This window comes from Centropristis striata, chromosome 6 (assembly GCF_030273125.1).
Source record: "Centropristis striata isolate RG_2023a ecotype Rhode Island chromosome 6, C.striata_1.0, whole genome shotgun sequence".
Taxonomy (NCBI): domain Eukaryota; kingdom Metazoa; phylum Chordata; class Actinopteri; order Perciformes; family Serranidae; genus Centropristis; species Centropristis striata.
Window position 1 is genome coordinate 20,138,370 of NC_081522.1, and position 25,222 is coordinate 20,163,591.

At 37.8% G+C, this 25,222-nt stretch overlaps 1 protein-coding gene across 1 annotated transcript; it reads left to right on the forward strand.

The window, feature by feature from the left end:
- The first annotated feature begins 12,330 nt into the window (after positions 1–12,330).
- On the forward strand, positions 12,331–23,386 carry si:ch211-106e7.2 (uncharacterized). Its single transcript, XM_059336120.1, has 4 exons — positions 12,331–12,469; positions 16,154–20,291; positions 22,630–22,689; positions 22,795–23,386. The coding sequence occupies exons 2-4, from the start codon at positions 16,172–16,174 to the stop codon at positions 22,920–22,922; spliced, it is 4,308 nt and encodes a 1,435-aa protein (XP_059192103.1). The 5' UTR covers positions 12,331–12,469; positions 16,154–16,171; the 3' UTR covers positions 22,923–23,386.
- The last annotated feature ends 1,836 nt before the right edge of the window (positions 23,387–25,222 follow it).

Consider the following 25,222-nt stretch of genomic DNA (forward strand, 5'->3'; position numbering starts at 1 on the left):
GTTTTGTGTTTGTTTTGAAAACATTTTCCTGTGTTTGCATTGTTTTCCAATGTGGATCTTCCACCTCAAAAAATATTTGTGCTGTTGCACCATCACAAAGAAGACGTGTTGAGATATAAGTCAGAAATGTATTTTTGTCCTGTGTTTTTTTTTACTTTTTATTTTTATTTTTTCAGTTTATGAATGCATGACAGAATGTTTTGCAAAGTAGCATACTGATATTTAAAGAAAATCTGGTGTGTGTGATAAAAAAAAAGAGTAATTGATTGTGTTTATTATTTAAGTAATGTTAAAATAATTGATTATTTTCTATATTGGTAAATGATTTTATGCTTGATTTCTGCTTCTCTGTTTGACTCCCTGTTGTCTGTCTCTGTTCTCTGTCTCTGTGAGTGACGCAGGTCACTATCAAAGGTCAAACCTTGAGTGTAATAAATATCTCTATGCATTTATATTAAGTCAGACAATATGATTTGATACATTGATTGTGTTTGTGTGTTAATTTTGGTTTAGAAACTTTGACTACATATATTTCATTGTCTGTTTCATATTTTTTAGACTTTTAGAATCTATGTGACACAGTGAAAATCATTTGACTCTGTAGACATAATATCTTTGTTATACATAACAAGACAGAATGTTTTTGTTGAATGTTCTGGAGAAGAGGCCAGGGCAGGATGGCCTTGTCTGGGGCAGCAAGCAACCAGCTGGCATTGACGTGCCGTTGTCTTCATCAAAACTGGCGAATCAGTGATCAAGAAGGCGGGACTTCCTGGAGGAAATTGACCAGCATGTTTTGTAAACAAATGTTAGTATTTTAATGGGTTCAGGGAGAGAGTCGTGGTTCAGACCTCACAAACTGAAACACGTCTGTTTGTATTCAGGGACATGAGTTTTTGAACCCGGAGATTCTCTGTAAAGTGCACATTTTTTGACGTATTGTAATAAACTTTTGTTAAACTGAGAACTTGGACGTCTCCAGCTCTTCATTTCCCCATCAACGAACTGCGCAGAAAAATGGTAAGGTTTTTTCTGTTGGTGACAGATTATCAATTTTCAAGGTTTCCTCATGCAATTTTTCTAACAGTAATCCAAACAAACAAACATGTTTCCATTGCCCTTTTCTTTCCATCTGTCTTGATCAATAAAGATATCTGATATCTACTCTGGAGCCACATGTGGCTCTTCAGGCCGTCTGCAGTGGCTCCCCGTGGCTGCAACAAAAAAATTATACCAAATGAAATTTCTTTTCTGTTCTCTTTACATTTTAATTTTCATTGATTGTTGGTGTAGCCCCAAAGCAATTTGTATTCCTGAATTATAAATATGTGTTGCTTACATACAGCATTACATTTGATGTTATGTTTACATTTTAGTCAACTTAAAGGTGCACCATAGAGTAATAAAGTCTACGGCTCTGAATTTTGCCAACATCAAGTCTAATTTTGAGTTTTTCCTTCAAAATCTCCTGAGATATTTTTGGTGTCCAGCCTCCCATTTGCACTTGGGTACTGGCTGCATTCTGACAAAATCATACTAATAAATGCTCATTATTGTTTATTGTCAATTGTTAAAAGGATCCCCATTAGCTGTCACCAAAATGGGACGAGCTAGTCTTCCTGGGGTCCAAAAAACCCAATGATGATGTAGACACAATGAAACATTGTAGACGTAATTAAAAATCATCAGAAATTATTCAAATAAGTTATTAAATTCACAAGCATTACATTTATTATTACATTCATACAGTCCATTCCCTACTCACAAATTTAAATAGTGCATTCTCAAATGGTACTTGAAAGATATTTTGCTATTTAGCTTATTTATATTCAGTACATTATGACCTATTAGTATTATGGGTCGGTTGATCTAGGCTACGTTTACACGAGGACGGTCTGAACAGAAGACGCAAAAGTGGCGTTGCGTCTTCACTTTTTATTCCTCGTTTAGCCGAGCATTTTCGGGAGGAAATCTGCGTGCATACGGTGACGCAAAAGAAGAAGAAAATTCGATTGTATGCAGCCAGGCGGCATCACTTAAAGCGATAAGAGCATCTTTGGGCATGCAGAAGTTTTCACGCCACACATTTCCATCAGCTACTCCTTCCACAAAGTTCTCCACCATCCACTAGATCTCCCAGGTCTCGTTCACAGCCGTCTGGCTCGCCTCCGACGAATTGCTGCATCCAAAATGTGATAGAGGTAATTACAGATCCTTCTCTGTTCAGTAATACTATCTGTACATATCCTGTACATTTGGTGGAAAGACTCCTGTAAGTTTATTAGAGCTGCCAGAGCATCTTGAAGGTCCGACGCATGGAAATAATCCCACGTTTGTTTATTTTCCTGTACTGGAGCATGTATGTGACGTAAACACATATGTGACGTGAGCAGATCAGATCAGAGTTTTGTGTCTTGGCAGTGTAGACGGACACGCTACGGCGGAGGGTATTTAACTTTTCCACTTTGGAAGGTGGTTTCAGATTTTTGCGTCTTTAAGCCCCCAAAACGCCGTCACCGTCTAAACGAAAGGCACTTCCGATAAAATATTTTGTTGTTTTTACCCGCAAGCGTCCTAGTGTAAACGGGGCCTTAGACTTAGTAGGCTGTTTCATCTTCACAATAAGGCTCAAAATAAGGTATGCTGCTCCATTATAATATTTTTCTCTTTTTTTGGCCAACAATGGCTCTTTAGTTAGTAAAGGTTGCCAACCCTGAGCTAGACAAACATGGACCTCCATGGTATATCCTGTTGGAGGGACAGAGTGCAACTCTGACATACCAAGGAATTCAATCAACAAACTCTTTGGTATTTAAGCTCCACTCAAGGTTGAGATCTTGTTCGGACCTTCTTGATTCTACTTCGGTGATATAAATCTGTCCGTATCCAGCTGAATAGTGTGCTGTGACTCTGTATTTGTTGGCTCATATTTGATACAGGAACAAATCCTTGAAAGACAGTTGAGCATTAAATGCTTTTCATTGGGTTGTAGAATAACAGGCTGACACCAACTGTTGATTGTTTTAGTCAAGATGGTAAAATATATTTTCCCCAACTATATTTAAGTTCCCTGTTAAGGGCCAACCTTCAATTTTGGAAATTCCCATTAATTCCCATAAAAAGTTTCCAACTTTGAGAATTCCTGGAATTTTACAACCCTACCTACTGTGCATAAAGAATGTTAATGCTTCATGTTAATGAACTTTGACATGGGACGCGAGAAGAGGTTTGGAAGTACTTGGTAAGTGTTGAAACAGCCACCCAACCCCCCCTCTTTATGTATTCTTTTATACCACAGGCCCACACCGAAGTGAACAATAGATTAGTAGTTGCATTCCAAAAAGGCAATCATGCATGATCCCATGAGAAGCACATATCACTTATCACTTATCACTTATCTATATCTACGTCTAACCCCATAGTGTCAGTCACAAGACATATAAGCATATGAGAAATGTCCAGGAAACCATGTAGTTTTTCTGACTTAGATGGCAGATGTACAGTCTTGGAAAAAAAATATTAGACCATTATTTTATTCAATTTCTTGTTCATTTTAATGCCTGGCGAGGCCGGCTCTATGCAGGTGCAAGAGGGGGGCAAGCCCCCTTAAATAAATGTCTTGCCCCCTCAAATCAAAATCTTAGAAGTTGAGAAAGCACATTTTAATATACTCACAAAATTAACACATACATTACAATTGGACAAAATTATCTGCAGTAGCGGAAAAATCCACCGAAAAAGGGACACGATGGTTGGTTGAAATCTGTGTGAAGGATGTTTTATTTTATTTTATTTGTTTATTTTATTTTCAGTTTTCAGTTTCCCCTGCTGAGGGAGTACCACCTTATTGTGGTCAGGGGGTTTCTGTGCCTCAGTGACCTTAAGAGCTAAACCAGCAGGAGCTCAGTCTTCAGGTGGGATACCTGGACAGCTCTGAAGGTAGAGGCCTGACAAAGTGCCACCCACTTTACATTTCTTTACATTTACATTTAGTCATTTAGCAGACGCTTTTATCCAAAGCGACTTACAGGAAGAATAAAAGCAAACAAAGAAGGTTTAGTGCAAAAAGAGCTATTAGTGCATCAATAAGTGCTAGTGACAATTCTTTAAGGAGTAGAATTATTGTGTGGTGCTAGGAGAGAAGATGCTCTCTGAAGGTCTTCAGGAGTTTTTTAAAGGTAGGGAGGGACGTCCCTGCTCTGGTTGGAACTGGTAGTGGTTCCACCAGCGTGGAACAAGAAATGCAAAGAGTCTGGATTGCCTTGGACCAACGGGGGCAGTTCATTGGAAGGGCGTAGCGGTCGTGAATTCAAAAAGGAATGCAGATTTAGACTAATCACAGAAAATATTCAGAGAGATTCAGACCGCCCCGCTGAAAAACTCTTACTGCCCAGTCAGTATAGGTTTTTAGTGAATTCTGTATATGTTGCCAGTATAGACTTCACTTCTCTCAACGCAACCAGAGGACTTTTGTCCACTTCTCGAGGTTAGGGTTGGACACATAGACCCCTTTCAATAAAAAAAGCATTGTTACTATAAGCACAGAAAAAAAAGTGCTGGAGCATGATGTGTATTCATGATGCCCCCTTCACATTTCTGCCTGCCTAGAACCGGCCCTGATGCCTGGTACAACTAAAGGGACATTTGATTGGACAAATATAATGATAACAAAAAATTAGCTCATAAGAGTTTAATTTCAGAGCTGATATCTAGACATTTTTCATGGTTTTCTTGATAATAACCAAAACCATTATTAAGAAAACCATGAAAAATGTCAATATATCAGCTCAGAAATAACTCTTATGAGCTATTTTTGTTGTTGTTGTTGTTATATTTGTCCAAACAAATGTCCCTTTAGTAATACCAGGCTATGCCTGGACAAATGAACAAGAGATTTGAGAAAACAAGGGTTGTCTAATAACTTTTTCCATGACCGTATGTCTTCTATAGTAGTGTTCCTTTGCTCACAGTTTTTTTGTAGACAGCTGCTATGGCTGCTCAAAGTTGAGAGTCATTTTGAAAGTTCAGTCCATATTCAAAACAAAAGTAAACATAGCATGGCTGTGTAGATCAGACAAGCCATTTATGAAGGACTGAATTGTATTTTACAAGCCAAGGGTAGGGCAGAGCAGTTGGATATGATGTTTATCATAGCTTTGCATCTCTTTTATGCAAAGACCAGACAAAAAACAAAGAACATTCAGCCTTATGATCCTGTGCATTGGAAGCCTTAACAAAAGATGTGTGAAACTCTAGCAGCTACATTTTCCTATGTACTTTGCATATAGTTTGCATACATGTTATCACAATGTAACACGCAAAAAGTATTTGCGATGTTATTGAATAAGGTTTCAAGTTCAGCTTGATCTCCACAATGTACATTTATTGGCTACTCTGATACAGAGCTTTAGTCACATGACCTTTATCATCATGTAATAAGATCGAAAGCTCCAGAACAGTGTGGTGGCTTTAACTTTCAAAAACTTTAAAAAGATTCTCATCAACAGAGAAAATAGATGCATGACCAAATCACAGATTAAATACATTTTACAAAGAGGAGGACACTTAAAAAAAAAAAAAAACACTCTGCAGAAGCATGGAATCAAAAAATATGGCTATTTACTCCAGAGTCAAACACTTTATAGCCACTCATGACATCATACATTGGGGCCTCCCACAAAATACCCCCTATACAAAATACAACCCTATGTCTATATGTGTTTATGTCTAACCACGCCGTTAAATAACTGAATCATTTAACCGGCGTTATCTGACCATCTTCAAATCAATAGATATAAGTTTAATCCAGAAGTCAAGCACCAACCTGTTAACCACAAGTGAAAGCCTAAAGAACCTCAGCCTACAACGATGGATGCGTTGGAGTCTGTTGTTAGCGCTGATCGGCGACTGGATATCAAATGGTTCCACCTCAGTCACCGGATTACTAGTACTAGTAACTATTACTAGTTACTAGTGAAGTAAAGAGATTCAAAATTTCAAGTGATAAATGCGGAATAAATCGCAAAATTAAAGGGCAAGGGTAACAAAAGGAGATGATAAAACTGAAGTTAAAGCCAGCAAAAATAAAGTAAAGAGACAAGCAAAATTGTTAAGAGCGAAGAAAAGTAAAACAAACGAGACATGAGAGTTGTTAAAGATTAATAAAATTAGCAATAATCTGCATTATGACCTTTAGTAAAATGCTGCTTAGAAATGTATTAAGCATAGCATAAAACACACATTTTATATGCCAGGCACAGCACACAGAAATAAGGAGTATCAACAGTAAGGACATACTGATAACACTTTGCACATAACCACATATTTAAGGGCAAGCAGATGAAACACTGAAGCACTCTTGTTGCTACAATTCAAGGCCATGAGCCCAGGTGGAGGCACTGATAAACACTTAGACAAGATACACAAGTGTGCTGTTTGCTTTTTTCTTCTGCAGGGCGGTGTCCGGAAGCTGAAGCACCAAGAGGCTAGGACTAGCCTGCGTGTCAACGAATGGGCAGGTCAAAGTTTAAACTAGGGAGCTGCCCCAACAGTTTTTGACCATTTAGATAGTTGGACATTGTGGGAGCGGGGAATATACTAGGGTTCCAATCCAATCCACTTTATTTATATAGCACAATTTTAGCAATCACAAGGTTTCCAAAGTGCTCTACAAACAATAGATAGATAACACAATACAAAGAGATGTAGTAAACAATAGAACAGTAAAATGCAATAAGATAAAATAAGTTAAAAATGGGATAAAAATAAATAAAATAAAATGTAAAATGTACTGCCTGCACAAAATAAAATATGCATGTATACAAATAAAAACAAAAAATTATAAAATCATAAAATTAACATAAAATCAACTATCTACATGGTGTGGGTTGGCTGAGTCTCTAAATTATGACCGGGTTACTTAATGACAGGACTGGGTCATATAAGGATAGGAGAGGTATTTATAGGAGTTCAGAGTTGCGGAAAGGTATGCAGGGGAGAAGCAGAATAAGGAGGGGGGACAGGATGTGGAAGCTTCAGCGGGCAACAGACACACACATAAAGTTTGAAAGGTTAGTGAGATGTTAATTCACCAGATGCTCAGTTAAGGAGGTGGTAACCAAGGCATCCCACAGACAAATTGACCAATTGCACTCAAACCTACTCTGCTGTGGATGTCACAGCCTGCAGTCACGGCTTCCATCATCGTCAACTCAGGGTTTGTCAGTAACACTAGATTTCTAGCAAAACACGTCTGATTGGGGTTGGGAAGTACAAATAAATGCTTTGCTTTTTTCTTTATAATTTCAGTTGCAAAACACGATTCCATTCGCGTCTTACCACCCCCACGCTGTGGCCTCACAAAATTGACGATAAGCTTGTTGAGTACACCAGTTGTACTCCTCCGAGTTGTTGATGGAGCAGAGAGAGCAGACGAGGAGACGGTGGAAGAGTCAAATGAAAACACTTTATTCTTCCTTCAAGCGCAGTTCATGAAGTGCGGAGCTCAGTTCAATACATACATCAACCAGTACATAAGAAAAGGCTGCTCGATGTCTAGTTCTGTGTGTTTTTATAACAAACTCCACTAAGTCTCCTCCTTCCCTGCAAGGTTACTGTCCTTGACCCTGCGTATGTATTTACCTCCATATTAGGCCGTAACCAACTGTCTCTTTTTGTCTGTTTAACCAACTGTCTCTTTTTGTCTGTTTCTCGTCTCTGGGTATCGCCTCATTCTCTCGGGGGGTCTCCTATTGAGCCCCCCCCTCCCCCGGGTGTACATAGTGTCCCATAAAACTATGTGTCTCTCTGCTCGTGTTTCAACATATAGGATGTGTCATGAGTTTATTCTTCAACACTTATTTCTTAATACTTCTTTTATTCACTCAAGCTTATGTTACCTTTAATGCTGTTTGGTTAATGCTGCCTCTTTAATGCTTCTGATTATTTTCTTATAGTAGCTTATTTACAATCCCACAAGCTCTAGAGATCCGTCACTGAAAACCGCCATGTTACTCTGAACTAATCGGTCTAAAAGCTCCTGAAATTGAGACACTGTGCCAGCTCCATAGCGCTGAGTCATTGTGACTTCGTCTTGCAAACGATCGGCTCGCAGGGTGACTTGGATAACGTCGTTTGGCCAACATGTCTTGGCCCTCCATGTCAACATAATCACTCTCAATATCACTGAAAGAATGTTGTCTCTCACGGTTGACTTCAGTGGCCACTGTCTCCTCATCCTCTGCATCTGGCACCTCTTCCTCCTCTCCGTGTGGTTATGGGCCAGCCTCCCTCGGTGTTGATGCGGTGACTAATGCGATTCCTATGAGAGAGTGAATCTTGTTAATCAGATGTGTTAAAGAATATATATACAGTACAGGCCAAAAGTTTGGACACACCTTCTCATTCAATGCGTTTCCTTTATTTTCATGACTATTTACATTGTAGATTCATCAAAACTATTAATGAACACATGTGGAATTATGTACTTAACAAAAAAGTGTGAAATAACTGAAAACATGTCTTATATTCTAGTAAGCAAAGGGTGGTTACTTTGAGGAATCTAAAATACAAGACATGTTTTCAGTTATTGCACACTTTTTTGTTAAGTACATAATTCCACATGTGTTCATTCATAGTTTTGATGCCTTCAGTGAGAATCTACAATGTAAATAGTCATGAAAATAAAGAAAACGCATTGAATGAGAAGGTGTGTGTCCAAACTTTTGGCCTGTACTGTACATATACCAGATATTCTCTCTCTCTCTCTCACACACACACTCACACACACACACACACACACACACACACACACACACACACACACACACACACACAGACAAACACGCACAGATAGTCTATCCTGAAAAACATTATTAGAGCTGATATACACACACACCTTCATTCATAGGTCTTGTGAATTCTATCATCAGGTCACAGTCTTGCATGGATATCCCATCACTGTATTATTACGGGTATATATACAGGGAGAAGAAACAAACTTAATTTTCATCAACATTGAATATTACAGTTATTCTGATTAAATAAAAAATAAACACACACACAGCTCCCCATCAGGAAAAAAGTCTTGCAATGGCCAATCTTCAAATCTTCTCCTGGCGTCTGCGCAGCCGACTGCCCATTTGCTTATGGAGTGTTTTCACCAGCCCAACCAGTCTGCCCGGGTGTATTTATACACTGAAACAATCCACGTGTGCCTCACATCTGGTGAACGTTTAACATAGACTGTAATGAGACGAAATAAAGCGCTGTAGTTTTCTTTTTCCATTCTCCCTAAGTCTGCTCTAATGATCGATCAGAAGGCCTCCGTTGGTTGCGGTCTACGGATAATCGACGCCTGTGTTTCATGACGTCATCTCTTCTCCAACACCAGTCCGGCTCAGAACTCTATAGAACCTTTATGAGACCTGTTCGTCAGCTGGGAAATATTACCTTTTTTCCCGCCACCTCGTCTGCTCTGAACTTTGCCCTGAACTTCAAGGCAGGTCATTACCATTTGGTGAAGACCGTAAGGCGCCTAATCAGTTGTAGACACATCATTTGCCTTATGTCAAACATACACAGCTGCCATCATTTCATAACATACGAGGTCACCCCTCTGAGAGGCCCCAAGAGAAGCCACAACCAGCCAGAAGTGGTTGAATGACCTACTTATTGAATGACGTAACTTTTTTGTATTATTTTTCATGATTAAATTTATATGAGGTCATTAGAGTTTGACAGAAGGTTGATGCATACTTCTCTCTAAAGTCGATGTACATCACTCACTCTTTCATTATTGTCTTAAATAAATAGTCAAAAGGATATTACTCTCCTCTCATCTGTTCTGCAAAAAACAAACTTTAACAGAGTAAAACACAAGAGACTGAGACAAATCTTGAGTCTAGCTTGTAACCCTGTAAAGCTAAGTGTGTCAAATTTGATACATGAGTTTTTTGAGACCTCTAGATCATCAGTGTGATATTTTTTTCCCTGAAAAACCTGATGTATATGATCACATAGATGCAGTACCTGGATAATCTAGTAGGGATCAGTAATTTATGCACCAGAGGGCTGTCAATCAGTGACACACATGTACATTTTTCAAAAATATTTTTGTCAGATAAAAAATTGTTACTGAAACTTCAATATTGATATTTAATGGATTGATGTGTCTAAAATGTGTGTATCAAATTCGATACAGCAGGTGTTAAAGGTAACTTATTTGAAAAGCTATCAATTGTTTTATTGCATTTCATACATGAAGCATTCAATAAAGCAGCATACAGTCTTTTCTCATTTAGTTAAACTAATTAAAGGTTTAACTGACATAATTAGGCAATTTAGAGTAAAATTGAGATATCTCGTCTTGAACAATTCAAAGAAATACATAATTTGTTTTTTTGGTGTGTATTTTTAGATGCCAAAAAAAATTGAGCGTTGAAGATGTGTTGAAGATAAACAAATTGAAACAAATTGCACAAAACTACCAGATGTAGCAAACATTATTTGCTGGTTCTACTGGTGGATTTGTCAGTGCTGCGTGAAAACTTCATTTCAGCAGATGTATGATGTTGTGTTATATGGAAAAATGTTATTTTGTATGTTTGAGGAAAATGTTAAAAGGAAAGTCAAAGTTTTACTTGGCTAAAAATATTAGGTTTTATATGTTTTTGTTGTTCAAGAAAAACTAACTTTGGGCAACAAATTGCACAAAAAGACCTGATGTATCAAATATGATACAAAATTGAATTCATATATGCAAATTGATATTTATTTATTTATTCATGTTTTTATTTGTTAGCAGGTCCAGTAAACACTCCAGGGGGGGACATTGTCACACCAGACAATGGGACAGAATATCCAAACATCTGCCCTTCTTCCCATCATGCTGTACAAAAACATATTCCATTGAAATTCCTTTAAAAAAAACAAACAAAAAAAACAACAACTGTGTGCACTATTCATTCATCTGTTCCACATCATCCCAGTCCTTTTGTACACTTTCTCCTGTAAGCTTGGATATCCTCCTACATACTTAAATATAGCAATGCATAGAACGCTCTCTCACTCTTTGTAAATCCACTGTGCACTTTAAATACTTTATATTACTTTACACATTTTATTTTTTAAATGATTGCCTTTTGTTCGTGTTATATTGCCTTTAGTATATATTGCCTTCAAGTATATTTCTTTGATTTCTTGCACCATTCCTGTGTGCTTTAAGCAAATGAGGAGCATCACTTAAAACATTTCTATAAATATAGTGTGTTATATTGATGAGTTGATGAGAAAAAGGGATCACCGCCGACACATCTTCACTTGTAGTTAAAAATAATTTATTACAAGAAGAAAGACAGTGTACAAAAAAAACAAATCTGACAACACCTCTGGAGCCGATGTGAGATGTGTGTCTCTTGGCTCAAAACCCCAACCTTATATATGTTTCTTTATCAAAGGCTCCACGTTTCCAAACTGAAAGAATCTGAGAGGTCCTCACAATCACATCTATCAGTATGCTTTACATACAATGGAAACAATGGACTGATTGTTTAATCAACAATGGTCAGCTGTCACACTGAGTGGGCATTACTCTGTTTATCCTGTTGTAACCATCTTGTTCAAAGTCCTTTAACACATAACAGTAAAGAATTTAAGGCTGACAATACACTACAATATCCTCCAACATACTTAAATATAGCAATGCATAGAACTCTCTCTCACTCTTTGTAAATCCACTGTGCACTTTAAATACTTTATATTACTTTACACATTTTATTTTTTAAATGATTGCCTTTTGTTTGTGTTATATTGCCTTTAGTATATCTTGCCTTCAAGTATATTTCTTTGATTTCATGCACCAGTCCTGTGTGCTTTCAGCAAATGAGGAGCATCACTTAAAACATTTCTATATATAGTTATCACAATACACTCAATCACAATAAAAGCTGCCTATTCCATTCAATTTTCATCAGGCTGAAGTTTTCAGAGACATCACAGACACACTTTTGAAGCAGTGTGGCCAAGGATCAAATCTGCATCAGTTTACAGTGTTTACAGCTGTGGCGTGCAGCTGATGCATCTCATAGATAAAAGTTAACTTGTAACTTTCAGCAACAGTTGGCGGATCCCTGGCTCTGCTGAACTCGCTTCGTGCAGAGGTTTTGCAGCTTGCAGGACTTCAGCGTGCAGCTCGTGCAGCTCCAGTGGCCGAGCAGGCTCCTCCCCTGCCGCTGACGTATGACACATAATTATCCTCGCATGGGAGGAAGCAACACCTCTGGCTCAGTCCAAGCTGCATGTGTCAGTCGCCTTTAGGGCGAACAACAGGAAGGATTTCTCACACTGACTCAAAGCAGCAATATTATGGAGGATTGAGCGCCAAAAAAAGAGAAAGAAAGATAGAGGGGCGTTTTTTCTTTCACGAACCTCTGGATGTTACTGACGTTACGGGCATCAGCGGGATTTAAAAGTAAGTAAGTCGCAGCCTATACATATATCGACATGCGTGTGAGGAGATACGTACATGAATGTACATTCGTGATTCCTAAAGATATTTAATTTAATTTACCTGGTGTTAAAAGTGATATTTGCAGGAGCTTATCTGACGTAGTAGCAGCTCTGCACGAGCATGCACTGCACCGTAACTATCATTAATCTTGTTATAGGCAAACTGCTTAATAGTCACACTTTTACATACATATAATTGTAATTACAGACACAATCATTGCATCAACTTGCTGAGTGTTTATCGGGTTTGTACTTAGTTTAGAAAGTTTGGAAAATGTTTAACTTTACCATAGGAAGCGTACGGAAGAGGATTAGGGCCACACAAGAAAAAAATATTTTAGTTCAGACTTTATTCTCAGAATTATGACTTTATTCTCAGAATTATGACTTTATTGTCATTACGTCAGAATTATGACTTTATTGTCATAAAGTCATAATTCTGAGAATAAAGTCAGAATTTTTTTTGGGTCATAATTCTGACTTTTTTAAATAAAGTCAGAACTCAAATACCGGTATGTATAAATCCTCTTCCGTAGAACCGTTTTTTTTATTTTTTTTGAAGTTTTGGAATATGCTTGAAACAGACTATCTTTATAGAGCACCTTTAAATTGTTTGATTTTTTTACTCCAAAAAACTATATAGTATAAATAGTGAAACTCATAACTCTTTTGTTATTTGTTATTTTTTATGAAGTCTTGTTAGCTCACTACTTAACTAGCTTCCGTTTCTGCAGAGTATTCTGCAAATAGTCTTCAATATACATACACTGCTTTTACAGTCACTTAGAGTAGCTGCCACCTCATGAATAAAAGCATTCAGTCCCCCCAAAGCGTGAACTGAGAAAGAGTCCTCTTCCAGCTAACTTTGGTTTGAGTTTAAAAGGTAGCACGCCAGAAATTGGTAATGACGTGTCTCTCTGTTGCGTGTGAAAAATCTGCAGTTATCCAGGTGATAAAATATGGAAAATAGATTAGCGAAGCATGTGTTGTATTCTCAAAAATGCTGCCTATCCACAGAAGTTGTCAGTAGGGTTGCAAAATTCCATGACTATCCATGGGAATTCATTTTGAATGGGACTTTTGGGACATGGCATTCATGTTTTTGTTGTTCAATGAAATAATTGATTGTTTATATCCCATTTCCTTCACATGTGAGCTAACGATAATTATAAACCTAGTCAGCAAGATCACACTCGTGCAGACTGTGGACTTAGCCCTATAACTTAGCCATGTGCCGGCTTATCAGTCAGACATGCACAGACTATTACTGTCCTAAACGTGAAAACTGCCATAACAAATTGGAGTCCATCTTTGTATTCGCACACTTTTAACAAGCTGGCTGTCAAACTGTTAGAGAGCTGTGTGCATATTTTGGATGAGAAATGGGGTGCCCCATGTCCATGTCCATTAACATGGACCAACAACCATTATCACTGTGGACCCCTTCATAAAGATAAGATGGATTCACTCTTAATATTTTTTTGAAGGCATGGGCTGGGTTTAATGGGACTAAATCAGACTAAAGCTTTTGGATAAAAAAATTATAAGTCAATACTTTAGTGAAATAAAATACAATTGTGGCTAAAGAAGAAAATGTAATGCCTACTATATATTTAATCTGATATTGTTGATTTAAGCATACCTCAATCAAACACCTTCGTTTTTGTATGTCTCAATGTGAATTTTGTGTTGAGGAAGCCTATTTACATGTCAATGAATGAATGAATGAATGAATGAATGAATGAATGAATGAATTAACCTTTTGACATACCCATGGGCAATACTTAAGTCGTTCTTTTCCTTTTCTTGTGTGGTCATTCCGAAAGGCAATAAAGCATGGTTCCTTACCTTGGAATTTACATTTAAGGATGCCGAATTTGGCCATTAAATCAATATATATTATATTCATATATTTTATATATATAAAATAGATTTCAGTCATGAACGGTTGACCATGTGATGGGATGCATTTTGTGGTTTGATAGAGGAAGAGAACAAGCGTGGAAGAGTTTGTTAAATGCGCATTTATTCCATCCGACGTGGGACTCATCTCTGCCATGCTTACAGAAAATGAATGAATTGTGGCAGAGACTGGTCACTTGTACATGGTTGTCATGGCACGGTGCCAGCTTTTTTGGACATTGCAGGTTGCTGAACATTGTACATACATAGTCAACATGTCATACACAGATGAAACATACATGTGTCAGGTGTCATAGCTGAATGAAGTTGTCAATGTGTTGTCAGATATGAATATCTTACTCAAATGTACAGTAAACACAAAGTCTGTCTGCCGTTTCTCTGCGTTTCCTAATCTTTTGTCATGGCTTTAAAGCCAGGTCGTCACCTCCTCAAAATACACACATACCAAAGTATCAAGTGTGATGAGTTTGCCAATGCATGCAGTGGATAATTACTAAGAAAGGCATACTAACACCGTGTATACAAAATGTAAACACCTGTATCCAGAAATATCCGTCATGAAGCCACGACTGTATAAATGGCCCCACTCCTGTAACCTCATTAATTCTGCTGCATGAGAGATGATTCTGATGTCGTGTGAATTAAATCACATGCATTGAACTCCATTTCTTAGACAACCTCCTCATTCACCAAACCACAACAAAATGCATCATATCAACTCCAGTATTTTAATACAGTTAATATGTTGTCAACAACTGGCAAAAATAATATGTACCATGTCACATTTGCTAATAATTAAAAACCTAAAGCCATAATACTATAAGTAGGGCTGGGCGATATGGACAAAAAGTCACATCCCGATACATTCAAGCTGAATATCGATATACAATATATATCCCGATATTTTTATCGCAAAGTGAGAGCAAATGTTCAGTCAAAGTCAAAGCCAAATAAGACATGTCACAAGAAGTTTTATTGAAACCGTTTAATTAAGTGAACATAAATACTGAAAAACAACAGGAGTACCTTTTAAAAAAAATTCAAGCTCCATAAAGTGCACATTTAAATAAGAAAATGTCTTAAATAAAAGCCGCAGCTTGCCTGGAGCAACGGTCACTGTGCAAATTTGAACTAGATCGATATATGCGATATGGTCTAATTCCATATCACATTTAAAAATATATCGACATATTTTTTATATCGATATATCGCCCAGCCCTAACTATAAGCTTGCACTATGTTTGTTGCCTGAAGCTTTTTTTTAAAGCTTAAGATGTTTTCCCCTTTTTTGGTTATCAGTTGGACCAGAGCAGGACCTATCAGTCACATTGTCTTTTTTTTAAATTAATTCATTTATTTATTACCATTTTATTTTTTACCAGTATAGGATTTCACCCACTGGTTGCTGTAGCACCACCACAGTATTAGGTGTACGCTCTTTATGTTATATAACATCTCGGAGATGATTAGAAAGTACAGCTCTTGCTGCTTGTGCTTGGAAAGTTTTCTGGGAACCAGCGCACATGTTTGACAAGAATAGTACAACAGTTGTTCAGTTGTATGGCCAGGTGGCTGGAAACCAAGAGACATGGATAAGAGAAGAAAAAACAGGATTGTGTATGTACTTAAGGAGACAATGAGCTAATTATATAATCATACATTTATAAAGGTTGTGTACTAAACATTTAGCTGTTTTACTAATATTGTTGAATTTCTCTTTCAGGAAAGGAGGAGGACAGAAATGGCGTTGTGGACAAATGGACCGGCGCGACCACCCCCCCAAACGTCACAGACTGTCGCTCAGTTTTCCCATAATTCAATGCGGAACCAGCAACCTAGGAATGCAAGTCTGTTATGCCAATACCTGACAGCAAACACAGGATTCCGACCACAGCAGAGTGCTAACTTCACCTATCACAATGGAGCTCACCCCAACAGACAGCCATCAAATTGGCAGACCTCATCAGTTTCTTCTTCTCAGCAGCCATCTAGAGAAACGCTAAATCATCACCAATTGTTGTTAAAGGGCAAAGTTGGGCAGCTCTCATCTACTGATACGCAAAGTGGGAACCCTAGTTTGCCATACACTTATGGATTGCAGAACCCTGCTCAGACTTTTTACAGCCAGAGTCCAACTAACAGTGCTACAGTAAAAACTTCGTTGGCACATTGGAACCAGACGGTCAGAGTTCATGGCAGTCAATCACTACGGATACAGGAGGGTAACATGCCTGTTCAGAATGGCGTGTTTCACAACATAAATGGAAACTCAACTAAACCTGTTTCAGCTACCTTGCCGTCATATCAACAGATGGCCTATACCAGAAAAGAAGTGCCTGCTGCTGCTCCCAACTTGAAGGCTGCTTATAACGACAACCAAATACAAAATGGCACCCAGCATGGCTTTGCACCTTCCGAACCCCTCCCGAATTATAGTACTGCTGTCAACCAGTCGTCATATAAGGTCGACATCATCAAAACAAACCCATCATCAAGTGGACAGAATTTGTCCAGCACAAGTCCAAATACTCTACACTGCTACTCTATGAACTCAAATTCATATGACGGACAGCATGAACGCAGCAACCAGCAAGTGAATCCTCAAGTTGAAGCTCCAGAAGAAATGCAACGATGCATTGCGATTGCAACCATTGAACAGTTTCTACGTGATTTGCAACCTGTTGGATCAGAGAATCGTCCTCCAGTGTATACTAGTTCACATAACGTAGGGATGCAGGCTAATCAATATATGCAACCCATGGCACCTGAAAGTTATAACTCAAATAACTCCCAGTCCTTGCCAATCAATTCGGGGCAATTTTTGCCTAAAACCATCAACAGTCTTGTGTCAGCACAGCACACTGTAAATGTGCCACCGCAGCAAAGCACTGTACCAAATATCTATGTCACGGGAGATGGAAGTGGAAATGGAAGTAAGGGAGCCAATGCATTTTTTCCTAAAAACAATGTTCGATCTTTAAGTGATACAGCTCAATTGATTCAGTTGCCTGAGGGCATTTCACCACAGAGAAATGAGACCCAGCCACCTGTAGCAGGCAGTCGTGAAAGGATTGAAATGCACCCATCAGTCAAGGTAAATGACTGCTCCATGCAATCATCTCCTGGTCGCACAAGAGCTGTTGCTGTTGTGCAACCGTTGTCTCATGACAGCTTCCAGGTTGCCAGCAAGCAAACCTGTTCTAACACCATCAGTCAGTCAACTGAGGGAATTGCAACAGATGAATCTTTAAGTAACCCTAAGGAATGCCACATTTCACCAAAAAAGAAAGAAAGGACAGTAGGATCTGTTTCCCTAGAAAACCAAAATCAAATGAGTCCTGACAAATCTGAAAATGGGTATTCAGAAGTATCCAATAATGGTACACTTTTGCCGTCTTTAGATTCAGCTGGTTCAGGCTTTAAAAAACAGTTGTGTACATATGAAGCAGGATCTGAGCTGACTACAGACATGCAAGTAGAGCAGCATGTTGCACCAACTGCTCAACAATCCGTAACCTCAGAATTGCTAGTGACCCAAAACAATGATAAAGAGAAAGAATATCCAAAGGAGCTTTTTGAGCTTTCTTCACTCCCAACAGTCGGATGGACACATGCCAAGTTAACTAGGTTGATTAAGAAGGTAGAAAACGCTCAGGAAAAGGCTCCGTTAAAAGATTCTACAAAACCTCATCCCATAACCCAAATGCTCAGCATGTTTTGGGATGGCAGCCTTGAAAAGTTCCAAGCGGAGCTCAAGACAGGTTTGTACAAGAAATTAGTCTGTGATGCCTCTGAATTCCAACGCAACCACACTACGCCAGATTCTGTTGTATTGTCACATATAAAGTACAAACTTTGGTGGCAAGTCAAAAGATACCATGTCCTCAAACATGATGAAGTTTATTCAGAACTGCCCTACAAATCATCATGGTTGAATGTCAATTTGCAGCTAGATGACATTGACAAAGAGTTTGACTTCCCACCTTCCTTGAAGCATCATCTTCACACGCTTGAGAGTGGCAGTGAAGTGTCAGACGAGCTGTTGTCATCAACAGAACTTGAACCACTTGTCCTAAGTGAAGAAGAAGAAGACTCCACTGCATCTCCCAGTAAAATGGAGAGTGATGATTCTAGTGACCCATATTACTCATTTGAAATCCAGGTTTTGCCTCCAGAAGAAGCCAAAGTTATCTTTGAACAATCAAAAAGCAAGCTGCCCCAAAGTATGGAAAAAGATAATCAGCCACAGAAAGTCACAAAAAGCTCTGTGGAGGATGAACTATCTAAAATTATAGATACATCATTGAGTGAGAAAGAACCGAAGAATAAGCCAGCCAGTCAAATAGAGCAGGTTTGCTGCATTTCAAAGTGGATTGAAATGATTTCTGGGTCATTACCAGAATCATTGAGTAAATGTAAATGCAAGACCAAGCAGAGCCATAAAAATATTACTGACAAGACCCTTGTGTGTGCCATCAGATCAGACGGTCAACTCTACTCTGCCACAAATGGAGACAATCAAGCGAATAGTCGGGAGAAGTTCGACAAGCAGGTTGTGACACTTGGTTGGTCTGAGCAGTGCAGTGAACTCAGTGACGTCATTGACTTGACTGAAAATGACGACAACCCTCACTCAGATTCTGACAAAGAACCAGAGGACATTTCCCACATGAGCATAAGTAGTTGCCAGTCAAGCACTACACTCACATGTGAAAATAAAGACGACCTGTTCGGCAGTGAAAAGGAAATGTTCTGCCAGATGCCAGACTTTATGAGTGATTCTGAAAAAGCTCTGGTGAAAGTGACAGAAAGTAGCCAGTCATGCGGATCAGACGAGACAGAAACCAAAACACTCTCCAGAAGTGATACTGAAATTCGGCCAGACCCTGAGGTGGATAATGTACAAGATCAGTTGGCATCTACAGGAAATGCACAGTCATATACATCAGTCACTCGTGACACCGAAATGGAAAGTCTCTTCAGCAGTGAAAATGAAGTTGCCAGACAGATGTCAGACCTGGAAGAAAAGTGTCGACAAGCTCAGCTGACATACAAAAATAAGTCATCATTGGAAACTGAAGAAATAACTCAAAGTATTGTGACAGGGGCCCTCCAGACAGCTTGTACTGGTAACAATGAAACTGTTGAGAGAAACCGGAAGAGACAAAGAAGTCCTGATAGATTTCCTGAATTCTTCAATAAACCAAAGAAAAGCAAATCCTTTGAGGGAAATTCACAGTCTGGCAAGTTTTTTTCAGCAACACCCGCTAGAACTGCAGATTTGGTACTGTTTGGCTCAACACCAAAAGCCAAGTGTGTTTCAGTGAGCAGCTGGAAGAGCGACGTTTCCTCTCCAGAGGGTGTGTCTTATGCAGTTACAAGGCCTCCAACAGTTCTCACAGTGAATCTCAGTCCTTTGAAGATAAAGTACAATGAAACTGGGGAATCTTCAGTCAAACATAAGATTTACGAAAAATGGAGTAGAAGTTTTCAACCGACTAAAATGAGGCGCAAAAACAAATTAAAAACCAAGAAGTGTGCCTATGGCTCTTTGTCTGGATGGAGACACAAGAATGACATGACAGTTTCCTCTGAAATGAAGATCTTGGATGGACAACCTAAGTTCTGTCTGAATCTGAAGAGGAGGAGGTCTGTTATTGATGAACACAAACACAAAGAGGAGGCAAAACGCACCACACTCATCCAGTCTGCTGATCAAGAAAGACGTCAGGCCGACAGTGGAAGTGATGCTGCCGTGCCTCTCCAGAGCAAGGATGTCCTGAAGTTCAGTGTCTTACCCAACACCTTCGACTTCCAAGATGGATCTTTCAGGAAAAAGAAACCCACACATCCTGTTCCATGTGAGTAATTATATTGAGATTAGGTACTCTAGTAATTGTATTATTGCACCTCCAATAGTTAGGTGGACTTGTGAGAGACAGATAAAAACAGAGAGGCAAGGTTTACATGCTACTACACTTCCTACAATGCCCCCCCCCCCCCCCCCCCCCCATACCAGTTGATAGTATTTATCTAAAAATGCCACTTTGTGATGACAGAATTTATACAAATGCAAACGATATACAACAAGTATATAACTGACTTAATGAAAACTATTTGCCTTGTTCTTAAGAATTGGCAACTAATTTCTGCCCCCCCCCCCCCCCCCCCCCCCACACACACTTCAAGAGACTCTCTGTTTGTTGGCATGAATTCTTTAATTAGCAAGAAATTGTGTAACAGACACACACTGTCCCGACATGTTAGTAGATTTCCCGTCAACTTCTTGGGTGTACTGGGGTTCACATTAACTTAAAGTGTCAGCACCAAAAGTGATCTAACATGTTCTGGGATAATGGCCATTAAATGTGTCAACCTGTGATAAATCAAGTCCTGAAAATGAATCGTCGTAAAATAGGTTGTGGAACAGGCACAAAAACAAGAATGACTCATAAGCCTACTTCACCGGCCACATTCACTACTGATAAGGGGGATTTTTTTTCTTCCAAAACACCTTCAGTCAACACATTCTCTATTTAAGAAACCATTTCCTACGGCCCCACTATTGTAAAAAACAAACAAACAAAAAAAACAGCAACTTTAAAATACTTTGAAAACAATCAAATGACTTGGGAATCAGTAATCAATCCATTTTGACTGAGCACAAGCACTTTATCTATCTGCCAACAGATAGTCACAATTCTGCAGAATTGTATGCACAAGTGAAAAAATAAAGACAAGACAAAACAAGGAATCCTTCCTTCAATTCTCCACCTGTCCTCATCTTATTTGATACCATTTCAAAATACGTCACAGACCTCCAGTCTTCTTCCCCCCCAAGGCCAGGCCTGCTACTCCTCAATAGATTGTTTGTCCATTCTTATTCAGGTTACCAAATGTTCAAATAACATCCAAGCTACTGTGACTCAGATAATATCTACACAATATGAAGTTACCGTATAATGTTTGGCAGAAAAGTTTTCAATTACTGGTATTGTTTAGCCTTCCCATAACTTTGACTGCCAACCGGATTTCCTTTGTATAGTTAACCTTTTTACTAAGTAGAGGCAACCAGAGGCCTTCAAACTCTCTTGTGAGAACACGCCAGATAAGCAGATAGTTTACAGAAAACATTGTGTGGTTGCTAAAAACAAGAGACAAGAAAAGCAGAAAAGCAGGCACTGAGTTTGGAATGAACTTAAAGTATCAAAGTAAAAGTACTTGTTATGCCGAATTGCCCCACTCAGATTGTTTTATATATTACAAATATATTATTAGATTATTACTTTTCATGCATTTATGTAAGCATTTTACTGTTGTCAAGGTAAGGCTCATTTTAACTGCTCAATATACTTTTTCGTGGTTTAACTTATTAACATGGGTAATCATTTTAAATGTATATTTTCTTATATTAAATCTTGACCTGAGAAATTACTAAAACTGGCAGCTAAATGTAGTGGAGTAAAAAGTGCAATAATTGCCTCAAAATGTAGTATAAGTATGTAGTATAAAGTTACATTTGTGGAAATACTCAAATGGAATAAACAAACAAAAAAAAAAACCTACTTAACATTTCCCTTTTCTTGAACAAAATAAAGCCAGAGTGTTGACAGTTGTGAGCGTTTGTTTATCTAGACTGGTCATGTCAAACATAAACACACTCAACACATAATTATTCCACATAAGATAATATGTATGAAAGCAAACCTTCAAATATAAAATGTACTCAAAAATTAATTCAAGTGATTCTGCATTCTTTAATGCTTTTGTTTTAACCCTTTATCAGGCGAAGAACTATATTTGGTAACTTCAGCGGATATCTAAAATGAGTAATAAATGAGTAGTAAATAAAATAATATTTCGAGAAAAAAGTTGCAAATTTACTAGATTAAAGTGGCAAATCTACAAGAAAAAAAATAGCAGATTTCCGACATTTAAAGTGGCAAATCTGCACGATAAAAGTTGCAGATTTACAAGAAAAAAGTGGGGAAAAAAGCAAATTTTTTTCCCGCAGATTTGTCACTTTAATCCCATAAACTTTTTTCTCAAAATACCCCCCCCCTCCCCCGGGTCAGTATGTTTTTTTTTTACACATTCTGGCAGTATGTAATATCCTCCAATATTCGAAATTTGGAATTTGCAAGTATTTCAATGAGTGCCCTATTAAGGGTTAAAGATTTTTTTTTTTTTTTTTTCCAGACAAGCCTGACCCTGTTGGAAAAAAAGACCAGCGCCACAGACCAATTGTCAGCACAAGAGGTAACAAATTCATCCAGTATAAATCCTTCTTGATTTTTCATTTGCCTTTGTTGTTATTTTAAGTCTACAGTGTTTTGTTATAATTATGAATTAAATGCACTACAGGTATATGGTTTCCAAATCCTGAGAAGAAGTATCGTCCACTTTCTCCTGCCGTCCCCAAGACCAGCAGCCTCTTCAATGAATATCAGAAGAAATACAAGAAGAAGACGGTCCCATACATGGATGAATAATATGACGGGGAGAAGTTTTGCTGGACAGTGGAAATTCTTCATCTGAGGAATTTGCTTCTGAAAATGGCAACATTATCTTTTTGCACTGTATATATTAAAGGATTAAATTGAAGTTCTGTGCCAGTTCTGTGAACTGTTCATCGTACATGTGGAAGTTCAGTTGTTTACATGCTTTTTAAAGCTTTTATGCTATTTTTATATGTTCATATTTTTGTACATTAACTGTATTTTTCTACATTATCTGGATCTAGACAAATATATATTTTTTATAAAAAACATGAAATGTGACATAGTTTTGTAACTGTGTGTTTTTAACAAAAATAAAAATCACATTTTTAAAACACTCTTTAATGTTTTTCAACCATAAGAGGAAAAAATATTACTTAAATAAATGAATAACTGAATAAAAAGACATAAACTGACAAGACATTACATATATTAACATAAGAATTGAATCAATTAAAAGAAGGAAAGTAGTAATAAAAATACATGAGTAAAATATAAAAACAGGTAATTACTCCTTTCCTCTGCCTCGTGTTATGTTTCAGACAAATCTTAAGAAACTTCACTTTTTTTCCAATGAAAGGCAGGAAGACATCTGAAGACTAACCCTTTATCAGGCAAAGAACTATATTTGGTAACTTCAGGTAATATTTCGAGAAACAAGTTGCAAATTAACTAGATTAAAGTGGCAAATCTACAAGAAAAAAGTCGCAGATTTAAAGCAGCAAATCTGTGCGAAAAAAGTCGGCAATTTACGAGAAAAAAGTGGGAAAAAAGCAACTTTTTTCTCCCAGATTCAGCACTTTAACCCTTAATAGGGCACTGATTGAAACACTTGCAAATTCTAAATTTCAACCCTAGAGAATATTGGAGGATGTTACATACAGCCAGAATGTGTAAAAAACAACCATACGAAAATAATATTTCGAGAAAAACGTTTGTGAGAGAAAAGTGGCAAATCTACGTGGTGAATCTGGGAGAAAAAAGTTGCTTTTTCCCACATTTTTCCCGTAAATCTGTGACTTTTTTTCACGCAGATTTGCCACTTTAAATCTCTTAAATCTGCGACTTTTTTTCTTGTAGATTTGCCACTTTAATCTAGTGAATTTGCAACTTTTTTCTCGAAATGTTACCCGAAGTTACCAAATATAGTTCTTTCCCTGATAAAGGGTTAAGGAGTTAAAGACTCACTTTAACTCCCCCACATTTCTTAATTAAGTGGGGGTTCATTATTTTCTTGTCCACATTACATACATGTGTCTGGAATGTTTTTAAGGGGAATAAATTCAAGTATTTAGCAGAACTTCCATTCGTCGGTTATAAACACAGCCAGGAAAACTTGTTTGAGCTTCCACACATTTGTTAGACAAATACGTTTTAACGGTTAACCTCAGAGAAATTTAATGATTGTAACAGATATGCTTTTAGTGTGACTAAGGGCACAGTGTGATTGTTGCCTTTTGTTGCCTGCTTCACCTGTGCCAATATCCAACTGATGCTTCCCCAGAGAGGTGCAAATATACCAAATCAAACCAAAAAGCTTTTATGTTTGGACTCCAACTTGCTTCACAAGATAGAGGGGGCTGCAATGGAAAGAATGTAGCCCACAGAGGGAGTATTGTATAACACACAGGTAGAAAAAAAACTCAGCGTAATATAGTTTATCAAGTGAGTTGAGATCTCCTTACAAATAAAGCCTTATAAAGAAGACCTCATCCAGCAAAGGTCAAGTTATGGACACAAGTTAATATTAATCCTGGTATTATGACTAACGTGTGATGGTGGAAAAGTATTCAGATCCCTTACTGAAGTAAAATTACTATTACCACACTGAAGAATGACTCCACTACAAATAAAAGTCCTGCATTAAAAACTTACTAAAGTAAAAGTGCAAAAGTATCAGCATCAAAATGAAATTCGTGAAGACTTCGTGCCTGAAGATTAGTGGATTTGTTGAAAACCAGAAATTTTCATCTTTTCATTTTCATTTTATTAATTCATCTTTTCGAACCAAAAAATAAACAATGTAGGCTAGATGTATATATAGTACATACACATACTCACATACACACCGTTACAGATGTAAATATAAACATATAGACATTTACACACATACAGTATATATAACCCTATACATTTACACATACAGTGTATATAACCCTATACATATACATGCATGTGCCCCGTCTAAGTAATGACATAAATATAAGAACTAGTCGACCTAGTATTCAATACGCATGTCCTTATATCATTTTGGTCCGAAATAAAGGGAGTAGGCTGAAGTAAAATATACTTAT

Excerpts from the sequence above, each read along its gene's own strand:
- si:ch211-106e7.2 (XM_059336120.1), top strand. The coding sequence starts at position 16,172 with ATGGCGTTGTGGACAAATGGACCGGCGCGACCACCCCCCCAAACGTCA. Across the intron at positions 20,292-22,629 it reads ACCCACACATCCTGTTCCAT|ACAAGCCTGACCCTGTTGGA; the intron begins GTGAGTAATTAT and ends TTTTTTTTCCAG. Across the intron at positions 22,690-22,794 it reads ACCAATTGTCAGCACAAGAG|GTATATGGTTTCCAAATCCT; the intron begins GTAACAAATTCA and ends AATGCACTACAG.